At 37.8% G+C, this 13821-nt stretch overlaps 1 protein-coding gene across 1 annotated transcript; it reads right to left on the bottom strand.

Annotated features, from left to right (window-relative positions):
- Positions 1-1697: 1697 nt before the first annotated feature.
- Positions 1698-11987, bottom strand: LOC128681096 (thioredoxin-related transmembrane protein 1-like). Its single transcript, XM_053764701.2, has 8 exons — positions 11807-11987; positions 9887-10054; positions 7784-7958; positions 7306-7407; positions 6947-7051; positions 6243-6317; positions 5566-5610; positions 1698-2166 (listed from the first exon to the last, which is right to left on the bottom strand). Exons 1-8 carry the CDS (start codon positions 11956-11958, stop codon positions 2104-2106), a joined length of 885 nt encoding a protein of 294 aa, XP_053620676.1. The 5' UTR covers positions 11959-11987; the 3' UTR covers positions 1698-2103.
- Positions 11988-13821: the final 1834 nt, after the last annotated feature.

Here is a 13821-nt window from a genome sequence, read left to right as displayed (position 1 = left end):
AGTTGAGTGGGAAAATGTCAATCTGGCCGACCCCTTTTATTACAGCCCTAATGAAGTGGATATGTTATTAGGTGCTGAGGTGTACAGTAAAATACTAAATTTAGGAATGAAGAGAGATTCTACAGGATCACTAATTGCTCAAAACACATCGTTTGGATGGATTGTTTCGGGAATTGCCGATATAGTTTATCCACACGTGCACTCACATGCATCAGTTCGGCAATCTAAAAGCTGGAGAAAAACGAATCCTTCTGTGAGTAAGAAATTGTATTCGAATACGTCAGTTCGTTCGTGTAATTGGTCATCCAATTTCCTAGGTGTTGAGAGTGATCCAGTGTTCCCTATGCCTTACAAGCACACTAGCCAAGTTAGTGGATTTAATAGATTCTGTAGAATTCCTCCAAATGTTATAAATAGTATTAATATGGAAGCGAACTGTACAAATAAATATGTCAATTGTTTTAGTTAGAAATACAGAAATAACAGTTACATAGATAAATAAGAATTGTTTAATTATATAAGAAATATTGGTGATTTATTACTCACATTGCATATTTGAGACTTCACATTAATTTGTGACTCACATTGCATATTTAAGAGCTATCAGCTCAACCAATATATAGTTTTTAGTTTATATAGAATACATTGTAGTTATATAGTCCTAGTAGGTGCAATTTGTGCTGTTCACTAGATAGTTTGTTTTGTTAATTTCCATCTTGCATATTTGTGTATGTCCCTGCATGGTGGGCGGTAGAGAAGGACATTCCTTCAGGATGTCCTTGGTGGGCGGTATGTCCAGGATTAATGTTTTACTGGCCACCGATAGAAAAGAAAGACATTGTTTTATTCTTGATTTAAATATTTTTTCACACAATGACAGATACAAATATTACCGCCGATTGCTTGTATGTGATTTTTGTTAAATTCATTGTTAATTTGAAAAAGTTATTATAATTTCATTTAATTACCACTATATAGTTTTATTTATTGCTGACCAAAGATTTTGGCACTCCTAACTTCACCGATGATGTCCAATTTGAATTATTTATTAGAAACTGCTAATTCTAGTTCTGTTTTCTGGTGTTCTTAATGATAAACAATTTAAAGTTGAAATATAAAGTTTGCTTTTATTTTTAAATTTTCTCCTTCTCATATAATTGCTATGTTCTTTTGGTATAGCTGGAAGGTATTGGTCGCTATCCCCCACGGGGACCAACCGGCTTGGGAAGATTTTTAATAATGATATGATAATAACTTAAGACAGAAGGTCCCTTAAGTGGTTTTTGAAATATTCACCATTATGTGAAAAAAAATGTATTGGCTTGGTCTACGTTCGCGGCGAACAATTAGTAATTTTGACGCCTTACCAAAAACTGGTAGGCTACGCGAACGAAGTCGCGGGCTGAAGCTAGTATTATATGAATGTCTTATGTATAAAGAACTAAATAAAACCTATTGGTCCAACCACCTGCTTAGTTACTGAAAATGCAGGCTTCCTGTTTTATCCACAACGAAGTTATTGGGGTTCGAAATTGGCCTGAATTGCTTCGTGAAAACGATGCTCGACTTGCACTGCCGCGCCCCCAGATAACGTCTATGCAAATTACAAAACAATGAATATCAATAATTTTTCTATTTTCCTCACACACACTTTTGTATGTAGAGGCTTGTGTTGTGACACAAAATTAAACGACCAATTTATAAATACAATTTAATCAGCAAGACACTAGTCAATAGTTAATATAAACGCAACACTTCAAACGATCTCAAGTCTTTGTACAAGGCATTTTTGTGTTAACATTACATTCCAACTCTCCGGAAAGCAAATACTGACGTGTAAATATACTATGGCGCGTTTTCAGTCATTCTTTCCGATATTGTTAAGTTAGTAAATATATTTGCTTTCCGTGAAATTAACTGATGCGAACAGTTTATACTTAATCATAAAACATTAATAATTTATACTCATGTATTTAATAAATCCATTAAAATTATATAAAAATGTTCCAAGCGTGAGTATTAAAAATACATATAAAATATACATAGACAGAATACGTATAGTAAATCTATTGAGCGACAGTGAAATAGGAATGTTGTACAAAGTTACGTGACGCCAACTGAAATAGCTTTGGGGTCGTCGTCACACTTTGCCGGAGTGTCCGTCCTCTGTGAAACAAAACGCAACGTTACCACTAGCATTTTAAAACTTAACATGTATGGGATAGTTTACTACCTCATTTATCAAATGTTAAGGCGTTAAGAATTATACTGTAAGAAATAAATAGCATACATAATAATATAACACTCCGATTAGGTATCGTGTAACAAACATTGTAAATCGGAATAATAATACTTAATTTTCACAAATGAGGGATTCCAAAACGCATTTTGGCCTCTTGTTGGACGAGTATAGTGCGTGAGGCCGACGCACTAATATTGTATTTATGGCCAATACGGACTTTTATTTGGATAAAGTGCTACAATATTAGCTATGTGTTTACAAAATAATTTGGAAGTGAGGCGTGGCATGGCAACAGAAATGAAAAAAATTCTTTAGATAAAATTCTAACAATAATTTGAACATACTTAACAAAAGAAAAAAAAATGTTTTCCATAAAAAAAATAAAATTACATCGCGCACTATGATAGCGACACTGGATTCACAATAAAAAGAGCAGAAAATGATTGCTGTTACGGCCTTAAAAATAAAATTAGGACACTAAACTCTAAAATTTAGGTGCAAACAAAGTTCACTTGAGTATGTATGTTGATACTATGAGTGATTTTAACATGAAAACCTTTACTTGATACCCAAGCTACATATTCAAAGTTAAATACTACATTGCTAACTACAATCACTTACATTATTACAAGATTCACAAGTAAATTTAAGCGAAGACATTTCTCAAATTTACTTTGGAATCACGTGTTAGCATGCAATAAACAATATGAGATTTCCATGAAGATATACATACATCGGTGATTGTATAATTAATTTCGTTTGTAAAACGTTATTAATGCTGTCATACAGGGTTTCACACACTTATAATTTAAACATAGCTATGTATATTGCACACTCACCATTAATTCTGAAGATCATAAGACCCACACGGGCGCACTACTAGAAGACGCATTTCACATGTGCATTACAAGCTGACACAAATATGAATTAGTGCTACACGTCGACACGCATTCATAATAAAGATTTTTATAAAACTGTGACAATAATTAACACAATTTCCGTTACATTATCAAGATTATAATATACTAGCTTTTGCCCGGGGCTTCGCCCGCGTGAATTTCATACCAAAATCTCGGTCATTCTTTTATCGCGTAAGACTGGTAAACCAATATGATTCAAATTCGTTATTATTATTATATATTATTTTATACGAATTTTTCTCGTCTTTAGTACAATTTCCTTTTTCCCGCTACGTGTCTCGTCCCTTAACTTGTCCAATCCCGCTTTCCGCTTCCTTCATGTAGGGATCCCGGACCATTTCCTACACATTGTGCCATCACGTTGTTCGCAATGTGTCCCGCCTCGTTTCCCATTACGTGTCTCCGTCCTATTTTCCACCACGTATTACGTCCCGTTAAAGTAAATTTAAATATTTTATGGGTCTCTCTTCAAAAATAATGAAGTTTCATATTAATGTTCACCCCTACATCATTGCCCTAGAGAAACAATTTTCAAAAAATACATAATAAATTATTATATTTTCTTCTTCTTCCTCTTGCCTAACATTTCAAGTTATTTACTACAAAGAGTGTGTTTACCAATTTTCAGCTTTTTATTTTGAAAATTGTATTAAGTCCCATACAATCTTTCACCCCTCTTTCGAAGGGGTCGAGGGTTAAAAAAATCTGAAACACTATTCATTAAATTGTTGTAAACAACTAAAATCCAAAATTTCAAGTCACTAACTTAAACGGTGTAGAACTTGCTCATATAAAAATTTTTCACCCCCTTCGGGATGGAATTTCCAAATATCCTCTCTTAGTGCTCACCAACACTCCCCAGGGAACCTACATCCCAAATTGCAGCTTCCCAAAGAGGGTTGACGTCAGACAGGCGGCCGGTTATAACATCATAGCCGAATCTTCAAAATTTTGTACGGAACCCTCGGTGCGCGAGTTTAACTCGCACTTGATCGGTTTTTTTAGACGTAAACTTGTTAATAGAAGATGTGACTGACGACGCTAAAATAGTGTCTAGTATATATTTTAGCATCGCATAATGTTTGGCATGTTGATATTAAAGGAACTTCTATAGACTGAAGTCGAACATTTTGGGACTGATGGTGGTCATGGTACTTTTATCTGGCGGTAGTCTCCGGTCAAACACAATATTTTGATGTCAGTATGTAATATCCTTCTCAAGTTAAATATGGCCAAGCATTAACTTGAAAATTTAAAAAAATAAAAAAGTAAAGTTAGCTTTCGTCAGTCCTTCGGGAAGTTCGATCGAAGGTTCGCGGCGCGTGAGCGAGGACTTGTCAAACTCAAGTGGAGTGAACATTTAAGAATACGGGTGTAAGTCTATTATTACATTATATATAAACTCTCCGATGAAGCGAAATTGGAAATGCGCCTTCGAATGTGGCGTGTATTTGATTGTTTTTTGTAAGAACTACATGAAATTGTATGAGGTGTCTTTTTGACTGCTTTCTGTATATTTGTAACTTTGGAAATTTAAAAAAAAATTACATACAACAAAAACTAATCGTTACAATAACTTTCTCTTATGTTATTTAAATGTTTTTATTTGATGATTGTACCTAAAATTATTTGTAGCAGATAGGATTTATCAAAGATCCCATATTTGGAATAATATCATGATGACAGCAAATAAAGCATAATTACGTATATATCAGCCTGAGCCGCACATTCCATCACACATCACACATATGCTGTGTACTCTAGATAATTGATTTTATTAGAAAGTATAATAGTTTTCTATTCCATTGGGCAGTTGCGATAATTTTGTATCATTACACATTGTAGTTTTAAATTAAAAACTACAATGCCGGCTATACGCTATCGCGGTAGCCGAATTGGCGGATTCGGCATACAATGCTGGTTTTCCAGTGCGGTAATTGAGAGCGCTCATACAAACTACGCAATGTTTATAAGTATTCTGAGTTCGGCGATAGTGTTTAGCCGGCATAAAATCTATCTAATAAAATCGTTAAACTAGGTGTGTATACTTGTGATGATGACGATGCGGTGCGGCGGTCAGAGATGGGTTTCGGGAAGTTCTTTACGCGCGGTACTCGCACTGAGCGCGATGGGAACTGTAGCTATATACAATTGACGTGCCTCTTTTTGTTATTTAAGTTCTAGTTTCATTTCTGAAGTGAAATCTACTTAGACACGTATGCCACTTGTTTTAAGCATGAGATGAAGTGACATTTTAGATAACATTTTACGGCCACGCCCCTGCGCGTACCGTAATCCCATCTCCGGTAGTGTAGTGTAGTGTAGTGTAGTATAGTGTAGTGTAGTGTAGTGTGGGGTAGTGTAGTGCAGTTAGTCAGCCTTGCGCGGGCGCCGCTTGCGGACCTCGGGCCGCGCGTCGCCCGACGGCGCTCCGCCCTCCGACGACGTCTGCAAACACATTGCATTACAAACATTACTTACATTTATTTTTAAACATCAATTTTGGGGTAAATATCCACAAGAATTAAAAAATAACCTAGTAACGACAAAATCCCAAAAACTACTGGACTGATTTGATGACATCATTGGCATCACAGACATACACAAATCTTCAGAAGTACATACACCAAAGCTACTTTTTTAAATACGGCTTTACTCGAGCGGAGCCAGGGGACAGATCTCTAGTACGCGTATAACATGCATAATATTGCGGGGGGCGGCTCGTTAGTATACGTAACAATCCAAGAGCTAGGGATTGTGCCGGGTCAGCGTGTCAGCGTGTCAGTGTGTCAGCGTGTCAGCGTGACAGCGTGTCAGCGTGTCAGTGTGTCAGCGTGTCAGTGTGTCAGCGTGTCAGCGTGACAGTGTGTCAGCGTGTCAGCGTGTCAGCGTGTCAGCGTGTCAGCGTGACAGTGTGTCAGCGTGTCAGCGTGTCAGCGTGTCAGCGTGTCAGCGTGTCAGCGTGTCAGCGTGTCAGCGTGTCAGCGTGTCAGCGTGTCAGTGTGTCAGCGTGTCAGCGTGTCAGCGTGTCAGCGTGTCAGTGTGTCAGCGTGTCAGCGTGTCAGCGTGTCGTGACTCACGTCGCTGGCGGAGTGGCGCTCGGCGTCGCTGCCCGCGCGCTCGCTGTCGTCCACGATGTCCTCCGCGATCAGCTCCTGCCGACAGCGACAGCACGCAGCTACACTAACTGATTCTAACGAGGGTGTGTGTTGAGGACTGACCCTTTAGGCGAGGACGACGAACAAATATACACAGCAGACTAGCACACAAGTTGATCCTACTTTGAAATTAAATGCTGTGAATGCTTATTTTTTATTGTCGTAATCGTCATAGGCAGGTGTCGTATAAAGCATCACAACTCTTATGTCTAGTTAGAATCTGTGACTTTCATGAACAATGTACTATACAAACTGGTAAGATAAAGTTACTGGTAAGATAGATTAAACACTAAGTTTCAAATTAATGTTAACACTTGAAAAACCTTCGTTTATTCGATATTACACTCTCGAAGTCTCCTCGACTGCTTCAAAATTGAGTAGCAAAATTCCACCCGAACATACATACATTGCAAGTTAATTGTTTATTTCCACCATGATTCAAATTACATCAGTTGTATTTAATAAGGAAGGGGGTGGACTGGAGCCTGAGCTAGGAAAATCCAGGACACTCGCCCACAGTAACATTCAGACACCCCAATAATAGCGCCAAGACAGTTGTTGTGTGTGTTTCATTCCACGACCGTCCGGCATGAGGAATACGACTGACTGAAGAGATCTGAGCTCACCTCCTCGTCGGGCTTGCTGCGCGCGCTGGCGAGCTCGGCCTGCGACAGCTGCAGCTTGTGGGCGCGCCGCGGCGGGTACAGCAGGTCGATGACGCACACCAACACCTGCGGCACACACCGCCAGTATCTCACGTCACGCTCACGTCTTTATACCTTGCGGGGGGGACCTTGCTTGGTCGTATGTCGGGTCTTAAAAGCATATGTGCCATGTATACATTTAACAATTTTCTTGAAGAAAAACTAATTGAGATTTTTTGAATTGATTATTATTTTAAGGGCAGCTAAAAATAGTTTTTGTACCAAAGCAAGATAAAACTGGTGAGTATGGGCGGAAATGTAAAGTATAAAATATAACTCACCAATCCCAATATGGCTCCAATGAAGATGGTGGCGATCGCGAAGATCAGGTAGGAGCCCCAAGTTGGCAGACCGTACGTCTCCATCAGTGTGGTGTGGACCGTCTGTAAGCAACCACCTTTCACATAATGCCCCAATAATATTTTTCTTGTTTTTCTGGGATTAGCGACGTACAACGCTTGGTTTTTTTTTTAAGCAGATGTATTATTTCTCTCTCAACTGAGCTTTTTGCCGATTTCTTCCTTAACCATTCTTTCCTACTCCTTCTGTATCCACTTCGCACGGTCGTCGGCATCCCTTCTTGTCAGGCCATCGGCACGCATATAATCTTTGACGACATCAAGTTTGTCGCTTCTGCCAGGGCCAGGCAGAAGCGGCTAGGCCAGATATTTTTATTCTCAATATAAATTGCCCCCCTGAATGCAACCGGGAACACACGAAAATGAGTTGCGTAAAGCAACTGGCACTAGTAGCACTGACCCGCAGCGCCTGGCTCAGCTTGAAGAGCTCGGCCACGAGCGACATCTGCAGCGAGTCGGGCGCCTGCCAGCCGGGCACGGCCGCCGCCTGCCGCCAGCGCGCCTGCTCCACGAACGACAGCAGCGACTCCACGTCGCGCGGGCCCTTGTACTGACGGAACGAACCGTCTTTTACGCTGCAATTGTGCGAATTAATTTAAAGACTTAGCCATTGTCATATTTATTGGTAACTAGCTGATGCCTGCGATTTCGTTCGCGTGGCCGAACAATTTTTGGCGAGGAGTCAAAATTATTACAGAAATTTAATTGTACAGACAAATGTAACGATACCTATACATACAGAAGGTGCTAATCAGACTGAAAAAGTATATTTTCTACAGTGTAGCTGAACTATTATGACTCTTCGCCCGGTGTTCCAGATCTTCGATTTTTATACGTCAACAGAAAATGCTCATCAGAGTGAACAATTTTTGTTAAGTCGTCGTTTCTATATTCCCTATAGTTTAGCTGCACCATCATAGGTCTACATCAGGTGTTCGAGATAATCCTGAACATTGAATTAATTTACATAAACTACATTACATCACTGAAAAATTCCTGTACATGGAATTAATTTACATAAAAATAAAATTAGGCGATAGAGTCACAGCAACAGAGTAAGAAATTGAAAAAAAAAACTGTCTGTTTGTACACGCTAATCTATGGACGGATTAGAATGAAACTTTTTTGTTATATAGCTATTAAGCCTGGGCAACATATCGGGTATAAAATATTTTGAAAACTGGAACATCTGATGGAGAAAAATGATGGTACAGCTAATCTATATAGGAAATATTGAAACGTACTAGGAAATATTGAAATGACGCCTTAACAGACATTCAGCCTGATGAGCATTTTCTGTAGAGATATAAAAATCGAAGATCTGGAACACCGGGCGAAGAGTCATAATAGTTCAGCTACACTGTAGAAAATATACTTTTTCAGTCTGATTAGCATCTTCTGTATGTATAGGTATCGTTACATTTGTCTGTACAATTAAATTTCTGTAATAATTTTGACTCCTTGCCAAAAATTGTTCGGCCACGCGAACGAAGTTGCAGGCATCAGTTAGTAACAGAATATAGGGTTTTCGCAAATCTCACGGGAACTATAGTTTTATCCGGGTTGAAAGGTATGCTGCATCCTTTTCCATACTCTTAACTATATGAGAAATTTCAAGAAGCTTGGTTGAGTAGATACGCGTGAATACGAAACAAACTTACTTTCGCATATATAATATTAGTTGGGATTAGCTTTTGCCCACGACTTCGTCCGTGTGAATTTCCGCAGGTACTAACTAAGGCTTGACTTATAACTGGAGTTATTTGGAGTTGGAGTATATTACGGCTAAACCTCGCAGTGCGGCTGCACATAGGTCTAGGTGCAGCTTGTCTCAGTTTACTTGTCAAATTAAATAACATATTAGTCTAATTTGGGCATGCATGTAGCTAGCTACCTGTACACAAGTAAAATTCGTGTATGGATGTTGCAACCTAAATAAATTAAAACAGGCCACAGCCTTGATATTATGATCGATCGTATGCTAATCACTTAGATGAATCTTCGCTATTTCATCGTGTAAAAACACGTGTAAATCAAATGAAGGTAATAAATTCACACTAACTTGCAAAAAAAAAAAAATGGAAAGGACGGAATCTGCACTCTAAACATTTAGCTTGATATCTTTATGTAAAACTGAATAGTAAATTTAAAAAAACATGTTTTGCTCATATCAATATATCTGCTGATATCAATATATCTGAACTATTTTTACAAGCTTTTGTTTAGTTTAACCTGTCCCAATGTTGGTCTGTCTGTAATCAATTTAGAAAGTTAATCATTCACTTCCACCTGTTCTACAGAATTAAAATTTCACCACATAACTTCAGTTTTCATGACAGTGCATTTTTATGGTAAGGATGACCGGAGCAGCTTCCAGTTCGGCTCTCAATATTCACAGCACAGCACTAAATATCTTTCTGATGACAATAAAAGCTTATAGCAAAAATGTCATTTCTGAAAAACTCATTTCAAGAATGTAAATAAACGTAGTATGCATTCTCACTGGAATATGGTGGGCAGCGCAGTGACCATGAAGCGTCCGCTAAGCCCCGGGCTCCGCGTGACGTCGACGGCCGCCGTCCGCAGCGACAGCTTGCTGCGGCCCGCGCGCGCCGCCAGCTCCCGCCACGCCGGCGCCAGCGCCGTGCACGCCGGGCACCACGGCGCGTAGCTGGCGGCAATCATTAACAGAGTGGCTAAAGGAACTGAACACTGAATTAACTGAACATAATAAATTATCTTAAAACACTGTGCAGTGCTCCAATCCTATTACCATTTCCTGATTGGGAACACCAGTGCAAGCACCAGACGGGTGATCAGTCCTCTTACTACAAAACCATTAAACCCAGTAGGTACATGTTTAGCTGGCAATAAAGATTCATACTCGTTTTATTTCTCTCATACCCAATGTTCTCTGTTGTATTCTCAGCTATGTCAACCGATAGGTTTACACAAGATAAGTCTGCTTTAACTTTGATTTTATGATTAGATTCTTGATTGACGTCAACCCTCTTTGGGAATGCTGCTCTCGCCTTAAGCTGTCAAGGCTGTTGTATCCCTATATCGACTCATATGACATCAAAGAATATGGAGTGGTTCTACTCTAAGACATGCATCACACAGTTTCACGGGTAGCCACCAACATCAACAAGCATCATCAACAACAACATCAGTTTGCCCAATAAATAAAATAAATAAATATAATATGGATTACCAATTAATCTGAACCTCAAAAGGGGTTCTGGGAATGTAAAGTAAAAATGTGCTTGCGTGTCTTGTGTTAGCAATAACAAAATCAATTAGACGGAAAAAACTAAGATTAATTTTCTGAGAACAATTATAAATCTGTATCCAAGAATCCATTCCTTTGACGTGAATGTGTACGTATGAATTTGATTGCTAATCTATTAGGTTGCTATTAGGAATAGATTTATGTCTTTCCTTTTGCACATGCCTTGAGCTGAAGTAACTCTAATGCTATATGAATCACCATGAATCACTTGTCTAATAATTATGTGCAGTTAATGAGTAATGTAATGCCTTGTTGGTGGAAGGCCAATGGTTTTCTATCTACTGAAATACGGTCACCATATTCAAGAGGAATGTGAAGGCTATTCAGCTAAGAATTGTTATGAGAAATGTTATCAAGTTCTATTAGTTTCTTACAGAAATAGGAAAATATCTATTTGATAGAACTTCTGTATGCATGAATGTAAACTCGCTTCGCTTCTGTGGGAATTTAGGGATAATACATACCCTATGTGTGTTTTTTCAGGTTATATTCAATGATTGGTCCAGTAGATTTTGTGTGAAAGAGTAACAAACAAACCTACATACATATATCCTCACAAACTTTCGCATTTATAATATTAAGAGTATTGGACGATAATTATGTCATGTAAATGGATAGGTACTTAAGTTCTTTGTATATAACAGTAGCCAATTTTGACTGCTTTCTTTAGATAGTTAAACTAAAATACCACTGCTAGACAGGCAAGGAACAGCACCAAATATACGTACTTACATGAAAGTTTTTGATTCTAAAATAAAAACAGTTGTTTCAACAATTGATGTTTTTGCCCAAAATCTATTACACATTCGAAAATACCTAATAAGAAAGACCCGTTGCCTATTGTGGGAGCTGATGGACCATCGACATGACAAAGGCTGCGTCACGGTGTCCAAAACTGTTTCACAGCCAATGCGGCCTTGCAAGTTTGTTGAACTTTGTAGGTGTGGGATGCTAAGTTTTAGACACCTCAAACTCGAAGAAAACTCACCTTAACACTTGCTTATAAGTTAAAATGTGCCACAAATTAGTAAACAGAAAACAAAAACGAGTATTTCCCGTGGTAATTCAATGGTAATTTTTTTTGACACGTTTAGGGCATCAGCCGATAGAACACCGGTAGAATATACTCACAATTTCACCATCCATTCGCCTTCAAGAATTTCTTTCCAATTGTCTTCATTAAGGTCACGATTAGCACTCACTAAACTAGTAATAGAACATAACACTAACGTAAAAAATATGAAAATTTGTAAAATTTGTTGAACGGTGTGTACGCGCGCCATGTCTGATTTTGAATAATGTTGCCAACGTAATTATTTGTCAGACAGCATAGGTATGTAAGTGTTACACTATTATAAATTCAAAACAAAAAAATAATAAAATAATATGAACGTAAAGTCAATAGTATGTTTTTTTATTTACAAATGATCCTCATGGAATTAGTAGGTACTCCGTCCTTTGAGAGCCCTCTACATGGATTTAGTAAGTACTTTCCATGGCCCTCTATTATCCATTACATTAAAAAATAGTTCACTTATCAATGCATAGATGTCAGTGCTGTACATCTTTTTTCTAATTCACAATTTTACCAATTTTACTAAAGAAGGATTAATGTTCTTGTTTTTTTAGTGATACCTGTAATAAAATCCATAATCCATTGTAATATTATGTATAAAGAGAAAAAAAAATGATTTTTTGTTTGTAATGAATAAATTTAAAGACTATTGGATCGATTATGATAAAATTTGGCACAGAGACTGTCTCTTTTAACAGATACTTTAATTCTGGTTTTACCCGAGCGAAGCCGGGATAGTATACTATAAACTACCTAAATAATCAATCTTCTCGAAAGTTTGCATCGTTTATAACACTCCTTTAACGTCGGGGATAAATTAGATACCTACGAATGAATCGTCCACGAAGCGGAGTGCGCGTTTGTAGGGCTTCCTTCAGCTGGCTTCGTCCCGCATCGATCGGGGTCGCGGGTTCGAGACCCTGGCCACTTCGCTGTTTTCGTATATGGATAATTAGATTAGAGGTGGTGAAAGAGGTGACATTTGTTTAGATGTTAATTAAAATAGGTTATACTTATGTAGTTATTATACGTAAACGAGTAAGTACCTAGTGAGCACAATTTTACTAAAATAATATACCCAGTAGAAGAGTTTGAGCGTTCTAAGAGAGCGTTCTAAGCTCTTCTACAAGTTAAGATTTTAAAAAAAATTCTTATATCATAATTACCCAAATATGTAAATGTTCAATGTTTGTTTGGGGATAATCTTCGGAACTATGCTCAACCGTTTTCCAAAGCTAAGTACTTTACCAGTAGGAAGCTAATTAATATATATTCCCACGGGAGCTTGATGATTTTACAAGCGTTTCTTTAGTTTCAACTGTCCCGATGTTTGTCTGTAATCAAATCTTGCATCTGGCTTGGCCGTTTTCCTATCGTCACGTAGATTTCATAGGCATTCGTTATCTTATTTCTAGAGTAACGAAACTGCCCAGCTATACGTTTTTACTAGAATATGTGGAGTTAGGTCTAGTAAAGGAATTACGTTAGTAACAGATACATACATACAGTACTAGCTTTTGTTCGCGGCTTCGCCTGCGTGAACTTCTGACCAAGTCGATCTATTTATTTAAAACCTAAAAGTTTTTAAATATTGGTATGATAATAACTCGCGTAAGAACTTAAGACAGAAGGTCCCTTAAGTAGGGACTATAAATTAACCGACTTGGTATTACATGGATCTCACAACTTTTTACGGCAGAAAAACTGAGCTGCGAGACTTGGGTTTTTTACAGCATATTTTTGATGGCATTATGTTTTCTTCTTCTTCCTCTTACCTAACATTTCAAGTTATTTATTGGTGTGAGGTGTGATTTATTACAAAGAGTTGTAATAAGGATGTTTACCAATTTTCAGCTTTATATCTTGAAAGTTGTATTAAGTCCCATACAATCTTTCAACCCCCTTTTGAAAAAGTAGAGGGTTAATTTTGAGAAAAATCTGAAACACGTATTCATTAGTTTGTTGTAAACAACTAAAACAAAAATTTTGAAGTCACTAACTTCAACGGTGTAGAAGTTGAAGTTTAATATTAAAGGTTTTCACCCCCTTAGGGGTGGAATTTCTGAAAATC

This window comes from Plodia interpunctella, chromosome 26, assembly GCF_027563975.2.
Source record: "Plodia interpunctella isolate USDA-ARS_2022_Savannah chromosome 26, ilPloInte3.2, whole genome shotgun sequence".
In the NCBI taxonomy this organism is placed as follows: domain Eukaryota; kingdom Metazoa; phylum Arthropoda; class Insecta; order Lepidoptera; family Pyralidae; genus Plodia; species Plodia interpunctella.
This window is presented reverse-complemented; position numbering and strand designations above follow the sequence as displayed.